We start from the raw sequence: 13,369 nt of genomic DNA, 5'->3' as shown, positions 1-13,369 counted from the left end.
TGACGGTAAAACTGTTAGTTATTTCTGGGCAGCTCTTACCGGCACTGTCTATATTGATTGCCTTGTAGATCTTATGCGCAGTAGGGGAGGCAGCGTTTGGTGCCAGGGGGGGTGGATAGCAGACCAAGCCCAGCACTATCAAGGCAAGCCCAGCCATATCAGGGCAAGCCCAGACCTATTAAGGCAAGCCCAGCCCTATCAAGGTGAACCCAATCCTATCAAACCAATTTCAGCCCTATTCAGACAAGCCTTGTCCAATTTAGACATGCTCCGCCCAAGTACAGTGAGTGAAGTCATATCACAACAAGCTTAGCCCTATCAAGGCAAGTCCAGCCATATCAGGGTGAGCCCAGCACTATTAAGGCAAGCCCCTCCATATCAAGGCAAGTCCAGCCATATCAAGGCACGTCCAGCCATATCAGTGCAAGCTCAGCAGTATTAAGGCAAGCTCAGCCCTAGCAAAGTGAATCCATTGATATAACGGCACGCCCAGACCTATTAAGGCAAGCCCAGACCTATTAAGGCAAGCCCAGACCTATTAAGGCAAGCCCAGCCCTATCAAGGTGAGCCCAGCCCTATCAAACCAAGTTCAGCCCTATTCAGAAAAGCCTTGCCCTATTTAGTCACGCGCTGCCCAGGTATGGTGAGTCTAGTCATATCACAGTAAACTTACCCTATCAAGGCAAGTCCAGCATATCTGGGTGGGCCCAGCACCATTAAGGCAAGCCCATTCCTATCAAGGCAAGCCCATCCATATCAAGGCAAGTCCAGCCATATCAGTGCAAGCTGAGCAGTATTAAGGCAAGCTCAGCCCTAGCAGGATGACTCCAGCTTTGTTGAAGTGAATCTAGCCATTTTAAGGCAAGCCCAACCTTATAAAGTCGAATTAAGCCATATTAAGGCAATCAGAGCTTTATTAAGTCAAGTTGATCCCTATTGAGATGAGCTAGCCCTATCAGGGCAAAGCCTTATCGAGGCAGGAAGGCCTTATTTTAAAAAAATATGTATTTATTTATTGGATATTTGTAAAGAGCCTATACAAAAAATGGAGTTTCAAGGTGCCACAAGACAAAAAACGGGCGTGGAGGGGATAAGGGAGAAAGATACAAAAAAGCTCCTCCAAACTAGGCATTGTGACATTTGGAATGTGCAAGTGTAGAACAAGAATTGCAAGGGCAGGGGGGTTCCGGTCTGCGCAAATGAAGGCAAGCTCAGCCATATTAAAGGCAAGCTCAGCCATTTTAAGGGAAGATCTGCCCTATTACCAAGAGACTAGGCATATCAAGGCAAGATAATCCATACAAATCTAAGTCAAGCCCACTCCTGCATCTGTGCCATGGAATGCTCAGCCCTATAAAGGGAAGCCCAGCCCTATCAAGTGACACCCAACCCTATCAATGCAAGCCCAGTCCTAATAAGACAAGCACAGCCCTAATAAGAAAAACCCATCCTTATTAAGGAAAGGCCATTTCTATCAAGCAAGCCCATTCCTCAATCCCTACTAAGGCAAGCCCAACCCTTAAGGCTATCTCAGTCCTATTAAGGTAAGCTCAGAATAATCAAGAAAAGCCCATCCCTTTGAAAGCAAGCTCATCCCTATCAAGGCAAGCTCAGCCATATTAAGGGAAGATCAGCCCTATTACAGCGAGTCCAGCCATATCATGTCAAGCCCATCCCTACATCGCTGCCATGGAAAGCCCAGCCCTATTAATGCAAGCCCATTCCTAATAAGGCAAGCACAGCCCTATTAATGAAAACCCGTTCTTATCAAGGAAAGGCCATTTCTATCAAGGCAAGCCTATTGCTGAATCCCTACTAAGGCAAGCTCAACACTTGCAATGCTAGCTCAGTACTATTAAGGCAAGCTCAGAAGAGTTAAGACAAGCCAGGACCTATGAAAGCAGGCTCTCCCTAGCAAGGTGAGCCCAGGTTTATTAAAGTGAATCCAGCCATATCAAGGCAAGCCCGGCCCCATCAAGGCAAGCTGAGCCCTATTAGGTGACTGGAGCCCTATCCAGGCACGTCCACCCATATCAGGGCACGTTGAGCCCTATTAGAGCAAGCTCAGCCACAGCAAGGTGAGCCTAGGTTTGTTAAAGTGAATCCAGCCATATCAAGGCAAGCCCAGGCCCATCGAGGCAAGCTGAGCCCTATTAGGTGACCATAACCCTGTCCAGGCAAGTTCAGCCATATCAGGGCACATTCAGCACTATTAAGGCAAGCTCATCCCTAGCAAGGTGAGCCCAGGTCTATTAAGGAAATCACAGCTCTATTAAGGGAAGCTGAGCCCTATTAGGTGACCGGAGCCCTATCCAGGCAAGTCCAGCCATATCAGGGCACGTTCAGCACTATTAAGGCAAGCTCAGCCCCAGCAAGGTGAGCCCAGCTTTATTACGGAAATCACAGCTCTATTAAGGGAAGCTGAGCCTTATTAAGGTGAGCTTAGCCTTATCCAGGCAACGCCTAGCCTTATCAAGGTGGGGCTACCTTATTTAGGAATCTCTATTACAGCAAGTCCAGTCATATCAATGCAAGACAATCCATAAAAATCCAAGCCCAGCCATATCAAGGCAAGACCATCCCTACATCTCAGCTATGGAAATCCCAGTCCTATCAAGCGAAGCCCAGTCCTATCAAGTCAGGTCCACCTCTACAACGGTACCATGGGAAGCCCAGCAGAGTGAAGAGAATCCCAGTCTTATTAATGATAGCCTATCCCTATCAAAGCAAGCCCATCATTATCAAGGAAAGCCCCTCCCTGTCAAAGCAAGACCATTGCTCATTCCCTACCATGGCAATCCCAAGCCTTTTAATGGTTGCTCAGTCCTGTTAGGGAAGCTCAATCCTATTAAGGCAATCACATACCAATGAAGGACAGAACAGCCCCACTGGGCTAGCTCAGCTGTAAGGCAAGCCCAGCAAGCCCAGCAAGCCCAGCCCAAGTAATTTGAGTTTATTGCTTTAATGTGCTTTGTTGGCTTCTAAAAAAGCACCACTGTGTCCTGCCAAAGTCCTATCGGTGCCCCCCAGAAGTGGAAAATGCCTGGCCTTTCCTGAAATCTAAGGCACGTTATAATAAAAATAATAATAATAATAATAATAATAATAATAATAATAATAATAATAATAATAATAATAATAATAATAATAATAATAATAATGAGGCACATCACGTGGAGGTTATTCTGGAGTATTGAGGAATTATGGAAGTTCTCAATGGTGAGTTGAAGCTAATTCAAGAATTATTCATATATTAATGACTCTTCAATTCCTTGTTGCTCTCTGTTATACTGAGTTTCACGCTGGTGCTGCGTACATGTTCGCTGGGCCTCTTGCTTGGATCTTGAGGCCAGACTGATAACGGGGGACTTCAGAAGTTGATGTAGAGAAGAGAACTAACCCAACACCCTACCCTAATTCAGGAAGAGGGGTCAGTGCTGAGTCGATTCCCAACATCATGGGACAGCACTTCCCTAATTTGCATGGTATTGGAACAGTGCAAGCACTGACAGGGCAGGTCACAGCGAATACGATGGTGCAAGTAGGCAGATGGTCACTTGGGTTGAGACAGAGGAAAACGATGAGCACAACCCATAAGGGCTCCACAGGTGCATCAACAGATGGAGGAGGAAGGCTAGGTGGGTACACCAGGCAGACAGATAACCAGACAAAAGACTGGCTGTCAGGCAAGAGGGATCCCCATGACAAACAGGGAAAAGGCAGAATAAGAGGATCAAGGCAGGCAGTTAGAGCAAAGGGGAATCAGGGGAGAAAGTTGGCCAGGAATCAAGGGGGAGCATGAAGGCAAGATAAAGGCAGGTGACAAGCAGAGCAAGGCAAAAGGCAGGATCCAAGCAGGACAAGGCAAAACAAGGAACACAAGGAGCATAAAGGTGCGGTAAACGGACTAGCGAGGAAACGCTTTGGGACACACAGAGCCAAACAGTTCAGTTCCTGAAATAGTGCTGCAGGACAAAAGCAAGACTTGAAGGGCAAGCGGATGCAACTGCGTAACCCTCAGTACTGCGCATGCGTGGAACGATGAACATAACTGTCAGTGCACGCGCAGTTCAGAGATGATGGCAGCTCCCCAATGAGTGGAACACTGCAGGGTACCATTGCAGAAAAAAAACCATTGTGGATACATGTGCCAGGATGGGACCCTGCGAGCCCCCAGTTGCCACACAAGATGGCAGGTAAGTGGGATGACACTATGCCCCCTCCCAGGAAGGGCCAGAGCCCTGGACTTCCCAGGGTACCTGCAGAAGAACATGTGGACCAAGCATGGTGCAAGGACATTGGAACAAGGCTCCCAAGAGCGATCAATGGCAGGATAGCCCTTCCAATCAACCAGATATTGAAGCACTCCACGCTGGATTTGCGAGTCACAGATCTCATTTACCTCAAATTCCGGGACACCCTGCAGGAACGGCCATGGGCATCATTTGACATGGATTTAAAAGGGATACATGAAAGACCGGATGCACCCGCCAGGCCGTGGGTAATAGTAGGCGGAAAGCAACTGAGGACACTCATTTTATGATCTTAAAAGGACCGAAAAAGCTGGTAGCCAGCTTAGTGGGGGGATTCTTGACTGGCAAATTCTTAGAGGAAAGCCAAACCTGGTCTCCCACCTGAAACAAGGGCTCTGGTGTATGTCTCCTGTCTGCCTGTACACTCATGCAATCCTGTGCATCTGCCAAGGCCACCTTGGCCTTTAGATGTTGCTCCTGAATCCGAGCCACCACAATGTCTGCAGCCACAATGGGACTGGGCATTACTGGCCGTAGAGGATGTAGTTTCAGATGTTGCCCAGTGGAGCAGTAGAAGAAACTAAGAAAAGTGGTTGAATGTATGGCATTATTGGATGCCACTTCTGCCACACCCAGTTGACGGTACCAATTTTCTTGGGTGGCATTTGCATAGCATCACCGATACTGCTCCAGGGTCTGATTGGTGCGCTCGGTCTACCCGTTGGTTTGGGGATGATAGCCAGAGCTTAATGCCCATTGGATACCTAGTTGTTTGCACAATTGAATCCAGATGTTGGAAAGAAACTGAGAGCTCCGGTCAGACAGCATCTTCTCGGGTAAGCCATGCAGACAATAGACTTTGTGTAAAAATACCTTTGCTGTCTGGGTTGCAGTAGGAATGGAAACCAGGGGTATGAAGTGGGTGGTCTTTGTAAAGCAGTCGAACACCACCTTGATACAAGTGTGGCCGTCAGATGCAAGAAGTTCAATAATGTAATTCATTTCAATAGTGTGCCAGGGAAACTGTGGAATTACGGTGGGTTGTAATAATCCAAATGGACATTTGTGGATGGTCTTATTCTGGTTACAGACTGGACAAGTACTCACGTAGTCGCGTACTTGGTCTGCCTATCCTGACCTGCAAAACTGTCACGCTATTAACTCTTTTGTGGCCTTCACCCCACGGTGTCCACTCATCTTGGCATCATGGAAACTGTGTTATACCACAGAACGAAGAGCTGTCGTCGGTATGTAAAGCCATCCCCGAAAGAACAGCAATCCACTCCATTCGGTAACGTCCGACATTTGTAGAAGATCAGGCTTCCATGAGTCTGTTGCTGTTTCTCGTAGGAAGGTCTGTAGGTATGGTTATACCCGACACATGAAGTGTTTTCGGGAGAGAATCAGCGTTTTGTTCTCTTGTATAACGGGTACGGTCTCCAAGGAATGTGACAGGGCATCAGCTTTCTGATTCCTTTCACAGGGGCTGTAAATCACTTTGAAGTCAAATTAGGAAAAGATGAAGGCCCAACAGGCTTGTCTCGACATTCGGCAATGCAAGAACCGTAAATGCTGCAGGTTCTTATGGTCGGTTCGTACCTCCACGATAAATTGACCCCCAAGGAGATAATGACACCATTGCTCGAATGCAGCTTTTAAGGCTAATAGTTCTTTTTTGATTACAGAATAGTTCTACTCACTCGTAGTCCGTTTTCATAAATAATAGGCAATGGGAATGTACCGTTCACATCTCCTGGATGGGTTACAGCAATACTGCCTCTACGGCAACATTGGAAGCGTTGGTTTCCTCTATTAACTGTATTACTTCATTGGGATGGCATAAAATGGTGCAGACATGAAAGTAGTCTTAAAATATTCAAAATCCATCTGGGCTCCGTCTCCCCAAAGAAAATGCACCTTGATACTGGTCAGAGCGGTCAGTATTGAGGTCGACCGGGAAAACTTTCATTTTTGAATAGTTTGGACCTTATTAGGAACCATTTGAATATCGACATTGCTGATAATGTATCCCAGGAATTCCATCTGTTCCTGGTGAAAAATAAATTTCTCAGGTTCGGCTAATAAATGGTTCTGGGGCAATCTTTGCAGGACTTGCTTGACATGTAATACGTGGTGTTTGAAGGGAAACCAAAAAAAATAAAATGTGACCCAAGTAGACTCAGATGGTTAAACCAATAATATCGGAGAAGATGTCTGTGAAACGCTGTAAAACGGCCAGGACAATTCACAGTTGGGCACAACCAAAAAGGGCTCCACAGGTACACTGGCAGATGAAGGAGGCAGGCTAGGTGGGTACCGCAGGCAGAAAGTCATATAACCAAACAAAAGACTGCCCTGGCAGGCAAGAGGGTCTCCCCAGGACAAACGGGGAACAGACAGAATAAGAGGATCAAGGCAGGCACTCAGAGCAAAAGGGTAAACAGGGGAAAATGCTTGCAAGGAATCAATAGGGAGGAGCAGGAAGGCAAGGGAAAAGGCAGGAGACATCCAGGGCAAGGCAAGAGACATCCAGGGCAAGGCAAAAGAAAAAGGCCGAGCAGGGCAAGGCAAAACAAGGAACACAGGGAGCGTAAAGGTGCAGCAAACGGACTAGCCGGGAACCGCGTTGAGGCTCGCTGAGCCAACTGTCTCGGTTCCTGAAATAGTGCTGCGGGGCAAAATCGAGGCTTGAAGGGCAAGCGGAAGCAACTGTGTAGCCCTCAGGACTGTGCATGTGCAGAACGACAAACACATTGCGGATACATGCACCAGAATGGGACCCTGCGAGCCCACAGTCGCCACACGAGACAGCCATTAAGTGGCGTGAGACTCTCTTTATCTCTTAAAGACAAGACGTACTTTTAGAATAAGATAATGAATATTGCTTCTTACAGGATTTACATATTATACAGGCATGAAATTCTATAGTAAATAAAGAAATAGAGATGTTGGTCTTTATGTTATCCTAAACCTTTTAAACAAACAAAAAATAATGTTGGGTTCTTTCAAAGTTGGCCTTTCTGTACTGGAGAAAGGTATTTCACACTTAACATTGACATTTCTATGCAGAATGAGGCTGGGCTATCAGCTGTAATTTGCAACTCAGTTTAATGACATAAGCAGAGGTTCTTCATGACACGATGAAGCAATATATGAATGCTTTACCTGTACACATAAATATATGGTTTAACACATACACTGCAGCAACCAAGATCCATGTCAGGGGCGTGCTGCTCATCCAGTCCAGTTTTTTATTGCATTATAATCTTTTAGGTTATCTGTACATGTTCTCCTCAATGCTTTCCCCATGAGCCACCTGGGACCTCTGTGTTTACAAGTCTGGTAGGCCTCACCGCTGAATGGATCGTCTGATGACGGCCCATATCCCACCGCATAGCTCAGAGTTTCTCACTTGAATGGATCTTCTGATGACGCACAAAGCAGACTTCTGAGCAAAGCGTTTCTTATGCACTGGTTCAGTTTCCTGCCAACGTGGACCATTTCAGGTTAGTGCAGGTCAGAGCCCAGAGTGAAGCTTTGCATGCATTTTGTGCAGCATTACAGTTTCTCCCCAGTTTGCTGCATCAGATGCCTGGAGAGAGAAGAACCCGTACTAAAGCTCTTCTTGCACTCCGTGCACTGGTATGGCTTCTCTCCAGTATGGATCCTCTGATGTGTTAACAGATTAGATTTCAGAGGGAAGCTTTTCTCACACTCTGTGCACTGGTATGGTTTCTCTCCTGTATGCAACATCTGATGCCTGGACAGATTAGAGTTCTGAGTGAAGCTCTTCTCGCACTCCGTGCACTGGTATGGCTTCAATCCAGTATGAATCCTCTGATGTGATAACAGATTAGATTTCAGATGGAAGCTTTTCTCACACTCTGTGCACTGGTGTGGTTTATCTCCTGTATGCAGCCTCTGATGCCTGGAAAGAGAAGAGCAATGCCTGAAGCTTTTATTGCACTCCGTGCACTGGTATGGTTTATCTCCTGTATGCAGCATCTGATGACTAGACAGATTAAAGCTCTGAGTGAAGCTTTCCATGCACTCCGTGCACTGGTACGGTTTCTCTCCTGTATGCAGCATCTGATGCCTGGACAGATTAGTGTGATGAGTGAAGCTTTTCTCGCACTCCGTGCACTGGTATGGCTTCACTCCAGTATGGATCCTCTGATGTGATAACAGATTAGACCTCAGAGTGAAGCTTTTCTCACACTCTGTGCACTGGTACGGTTTCTCTCCTGTATGCAGCCTCTTATGGTTGGAAAGTGAAGAGCAATGCCTGAATCTTTTATTGCACTCCGTGCACTGGTACATTTTCTCTCCAGCATGGATCTTCTGATGTGCTAACAGAGTGGAGCTTTGAGTGAAGCTTTTGCCACACTCTGTGCACTGGTATGGTTTCACCCCAGCATGGATCCCCTGATTTGCTAACAGATGAGAGCTTAGAGTGAAGCATGTTTCATGCTCACTACCCAGGTGTGGTTTCTCCCCCATCTGCAACATCTGATTCCTGGATAGATGGGAGCCATGACTGAAGCTTTTCTCACGCTCAGTACACTGTGTCATTTTGCCAGCAGGATGTTGTGATATCTGTACAAGTGTGAGGTTTGGGTGATGCCTTCTTGAACTCAGCACACTTGTATTAGTCTGTTCTCAGTACAGATCATCTGATGTGAGCCAGGATGCAGGTTCAGAGCAAAGATGCAGTGCAGAATGGATGCTCCCATGCATCGAGCCTTAGCGTGATCTCTGATCACTCTCCCTCAGTTGACTTGTAGTGCTGTACTTCTGCTGCAAGGGCTGTTGCAGTTATCACTGCTGCTCACCTGTAAATGAGAAATAATGGCCAGTGAGTGCATGAATTAAGGAGGGGGAGGGGGAGGGGAAGGGGGGCTTTCAGACTGTTTGCCAAATCTTACAGTAGGTTAAATATAATAACTAACATTGCTATCACATTATATATAGCGCTTCATGCCGGGTTCCAAACGCTGTAATAACAGATGCTATTTACCAATGTAAAGGTGCTCCATGGAAAGAAACCGGGAAGGGTTAAATGCTGAGTCAGCACCACTGGGATTTGAACCTGGGTCACGCAAGGTGAATACAGATGCCTGGGGCGAGCACCTACCTTGCTGAGTTATAGGGTGAGGGGTACCCCTAAAGAGGAAGTCAAGGCCTGTGGTGCTATTGGCTAGAATGCAGGGGAAGTATTTTTGTTGTTTGGCAAATTCTGTTTGGGGTCACGTGACTGAATACACCATGTTGATAGCACCAAATGTCAGTCGTCCAATGTGTTCCTCAGGTTGTTTCAAATATTGGGGTCCCTGCCTGCCTATTACTCACCACCCTTTGGGGTGCAAGAGGAAAGTGTGGAGTGTATCAGTACAGGCAGAGTTATACTGTTTCTCTGGTTCATCTGGTGCTAATGCAGAGATCACAAGTGCTGGGGTGTCCCTGCATCAGCCCCCTGTGGGGTATAAACAGTGCAGTAGTGTGCATCAGAGGGCAGGTCACACTGCTTGCTCTGGTTCATCTGGTACTAATGCAGAGATCACAAGTGCTGGTGTGGGATACAAACAGTGCAGTGGTGTGCATCAGAGGGCAGGTCACACTGCTTGCTCTAGTTCATCTGTTGCTTATGCAGAGGTCACAAGTGCTGGGGTGTCCCTGCATCAGCCCCCTGTGGGGTATAAACAGTGCAGTAGTGTGCATCAGAGGGCAGGTCACACTGCTTGCTCTGGTTCATCTGGTGCTAATGCAGAGATCACAATTGCTGGGGTGTCCCTGCATCAGCCCCCTGTGGGGGCATTAGCAGTGCAGTAGTGTGCATCAGAGGGCAGGTCACACTGCTTGCTCTGGTTCATCCGGTGCTAATGCAGAGATCACAATTGCTGGGGTGTCCCTGCATCAGCCCCCTGTGGGGGCATTAGCAGTGCAGTAGTGTGCATCAGAGGGCAGGTCACACTGCTTTCTCTGGTTCATCCGGTGCTAGTGCAGAGATCACAAGTGCTGGGGTGTCCCTGCATCAGCCCCCTGTGGGGTATAAACACTGCAGTAGTGTGCATCAGAGGGCAGGTCACACTGCTTTCTCTGGTTCATCCGGTGCTAATGCAGAGATCACAAGTGCTGGGGTGTCCTTGCAGCAGCCCCCTGTGGGGTATAAACAGTGTGGTAGTGTGCATCAGAGGGCAGGTCACACTGCTTGCTCTAGTTCATCCAGTGCTAATGCAGAGATCACAAGTGCTGGGGTGTCCCTGCATCAGCCCCCTGTGGGGTATAAACAGTGCAGTAGTGTGCATCAGAGGGCAGGTCACACTGCTTGCTCTAGTTCTTAAACTGAAAAGTGCACCAGCAATGAGGTGCTGGTGACCTATTCATCAGCAGCACGGGTGTAAAGCAACTGTTGACACAGCCATCAAAGGATAAGTTAGGCAGCTCCCCAGCTCGTCTGCTGCTGGAGGTTCTACTCCAAAGCTCACCAGTGCTGCTGCTGTTCTGTTCATCATCTATTTTAGCATAGGGGCCTCAAAGGGAAAGTGGATGAAGGGAGGAATGAGGCGATGGCCCCTGGATGGCCCGTGCGGGAGGAAGCTCACGAGTGCTGCTGGAGGTGGTTCTATTCTAAAGTTCACCAGTGCTGCTGCTGGTGGTGTGCTCATCATCTCTTTTAGCATAGGAACCTCAAAGGTAAAGTGGGTAGAGGCAGTAATGAGGTGATGGCCCCTGAATGGCCCCTGGGGAGGAAGCTCACCTGCTGCTGGAGGTGGTTCTGTCGAGTTCACCAGTGCTGCTGCTGGTGTGTTCATCATCTCTTTTAGCATCAGAGTATATATTATAATGTGCCTGGTGGGCAGGATTGATGTGGATGGCCCCTGGGGGAGGAAGAGCACCTGCTGCTGAAGGTTGTTCTGCAGAGTTCATCAGTGCTGCTGCTGCTGGTGTGTTCATCATCTCTTTTAGCATAGGAGTATCTAGGGTGAAGTGCCTGATGTGCAAGAATGATGTGGATAGTCCTTGAGGGAGGAAGCTCACCTGCTGCTGGAGGTGGTTCTTCAGAGTTCATCAGTGCTGCTGCTGGTGTGTTCATCATTTCTTTTAGCATAGGAGTATCTAGGGTGACGTGCCTAGTGGGTGGGAATGTGGATGGCCCCTGGGAGAGGAAGAGCACCTGCTGCTGGAGGTGGTTATGCAAAGTTCACCAGTGCTGCTGCTGGTGTGTTCATAATCTCTTTTAGCATAGGAGTATCTAGGGTGAAGTGGCTACTAGGCAGGATAGTTGTTGATGGTCCTTGGGGAAGGAGGGGATAGTTATAAGCCTTCCCTTAAATTACCATTAGGATTAGTGGTTACATAATAGTGGGGGTTTGAGGGTTGTGTCCTGTTCCACACTCCTGAGCTTCAGTGTCCAAGATCTTCTCTGCAGCACAGGTGAGAAGCACTTACCTATAACATTGGGGGAGATTGGTCACCACAGCCCTCATCGCCCAGTTGCCATTATTTACTTCACTTGGGTGACACAAGGTGGTGATAGAGTGCATCTAACACCAGCTACATTTTTTTTAAAGAGCTTTAACCTGGAGCCACTGCTGAGGTAGAGATACTTGCATTTGAAGCATGGGAATGGACCATAACAGCTGAATGGATGGTTAGTGAAAGGACACTCATTTTTATCCCGCTACACTGACATCAACCAGTCCTGCTGGTACGCCATAATGGCCTCTGAATGAATAACTAGTGGACCCGTTCAAGATATCAGCTCTATAGCCGCATATAGTTGACCAGGGCTGGACTCTGCTGGTGCGCCATCCTAGCCTCTGAACCATTGGATAGTGGACTTGCAAAAGAAGCAGCTGATGGGCTGCTCAATGTTGAGAAGAGCTGGAACCCTACTGGTAAGCCACCGTAGCCTCTGAATGAATTTCTAGTCGGATTGTCCCAGATAGCAGATGCATGGCAGTGTATTAGTGAGATGAGCTTGAACCCTGCTGGTAAGCCACCGTAGCCTCTGAATGAATGGCCAGTGGAATTGTCCCAGATAGCAGATGCATGGCAGTGTATTAGTGAGATTAGCTGGAACCCAGCTGATGCCATCCTAGCCTCGAAACGAATGGCTCGTGGACTTGTGGAAGATAGCTGCTGCATGGTTGCTAAATATTGCAAAGGACTGGAATCTTTCATGTTTGCCAAAGGTGCCAGTCAAGGCTGTGACTGCACAGGACATTCCCATCAACCATCTGAGCTGGGCTGATACTGAAGGTCTGACCCTGAACCTTGCAATGGAGGCATTACCACAGCAAGAGTCACATCAGTCTGTTTCCAGACCCACTCTAAAGATCCTCAACAAGACCACCATCTCTCTAGTCACTTCTTAAAAAGACTCTGGAATAGATTAATCTGGCAAACCTCTGGAGAGCCAAGTGGATGCCCTGCTGAGAGGAAGAGTTTGAGATCTGGATTGATAGGGCCATTCCTGTGGAAAAGGAAGGGACCTGCAAGTCTAGGGCAAAAATGGGGTAGAATCATTGAGGTTTTACAAGAAGAAGCAGCTGAGACCAGCCACTTTGAGTGCCCCAAGGCCAGATGTATCTGTGTGGAAAGTGCTCACTACGCGGCAGCATTAGAACATTCAGAATCTGGGACTGAGGTTCCCCTATGGTATTTGAACAGCAGAGGTGAGAAACTCCCAGTCTATGTGACTCACATGGAGTCACATTTGTAACTGGCTCATGTCACACAGATGCTGCCACACATCAAAACTGGATGTCGCCCTTGTGGAGCAAGTACTCACTGGGACCAGAGAAGACCAGATAATGCAACGCAGAAGGAAAATTCACCAACCTTTATGGTCATCTATCCAGAAGGCAACACATATCAAGACCACAAATCAAAGTGGAATGTCATGACTCATGCCCGTGAAGCAGTCAACCACCACAGGATGTGACCACAAAGAAATGCAGAAGGGAGAGGAAGACCTGCAGCAGACGATGGATGCTCCTGCAGTGGGAGTACCTCTGGCCAAGCATCTCAGAGCAGAGAAAAGGGGCTGTGGATATGAACTGAATAGAGGGGTACCCAAGTGACCATGAGTCAAGAGTATCCTGACATGGAAG

The 13,369-nt window shown here is 47.7% G+C and overlaps 2 protein-coding genes across 2 annotated transcripts in view; one reads left to right on the top strand and one right to left on the bottom strand.

The window, feature by feature from the left end:
* LOC138498495 (zinc finger protein 850-like) overlaps positions 1-13,369 on the top strand; it is a gene marked incomplete in the record, with an annotated part of 1,369,857 nt that overhangs the window by 95,935 nt on the left and 1,260,553 nt on the right.
* The window catches only part of LOC138498491 (zinc finger protein 345-like), a 46,427-nt gene continuing 40,400 nt past the window's right edge, over positions 7,343-13,369 (bottom strand). The window contains exon 2 of the mRNA XM_069622258.1: positions 7,343-9,085. Within this exon, the coding sequence (XP_069478359.1) occupies positions 7,812-8,825 (1,014 nt within the window). The 5' untranslated portion in view covers positions 8,826-9,085 and the 3' untranslated portion in view covers positions 7,343-7,811. The remainder of the gene's footprint in view (positions 9,086-13,369) is intronic.

Source organism: Ambystoma mexicanum, chromosome 5q, assembly GCF_040938575.1.
Source record: "Ambystoma mexicanum isolate Mex_15411 chromosome 5q, UKY_AmexF1_1, whole genome shotgun sequence".
Classification (NCBI taxonomy): domain Eukaryota; kingdom Metazoa; phylum Chordata; class Amphibia; order Caudata; family Ambystomatidae; genus Ambystoma; species Ambystoma mexicanum.
This window is presented reverse-complemented; position numbering and strand designations above follow the sequence as displayed.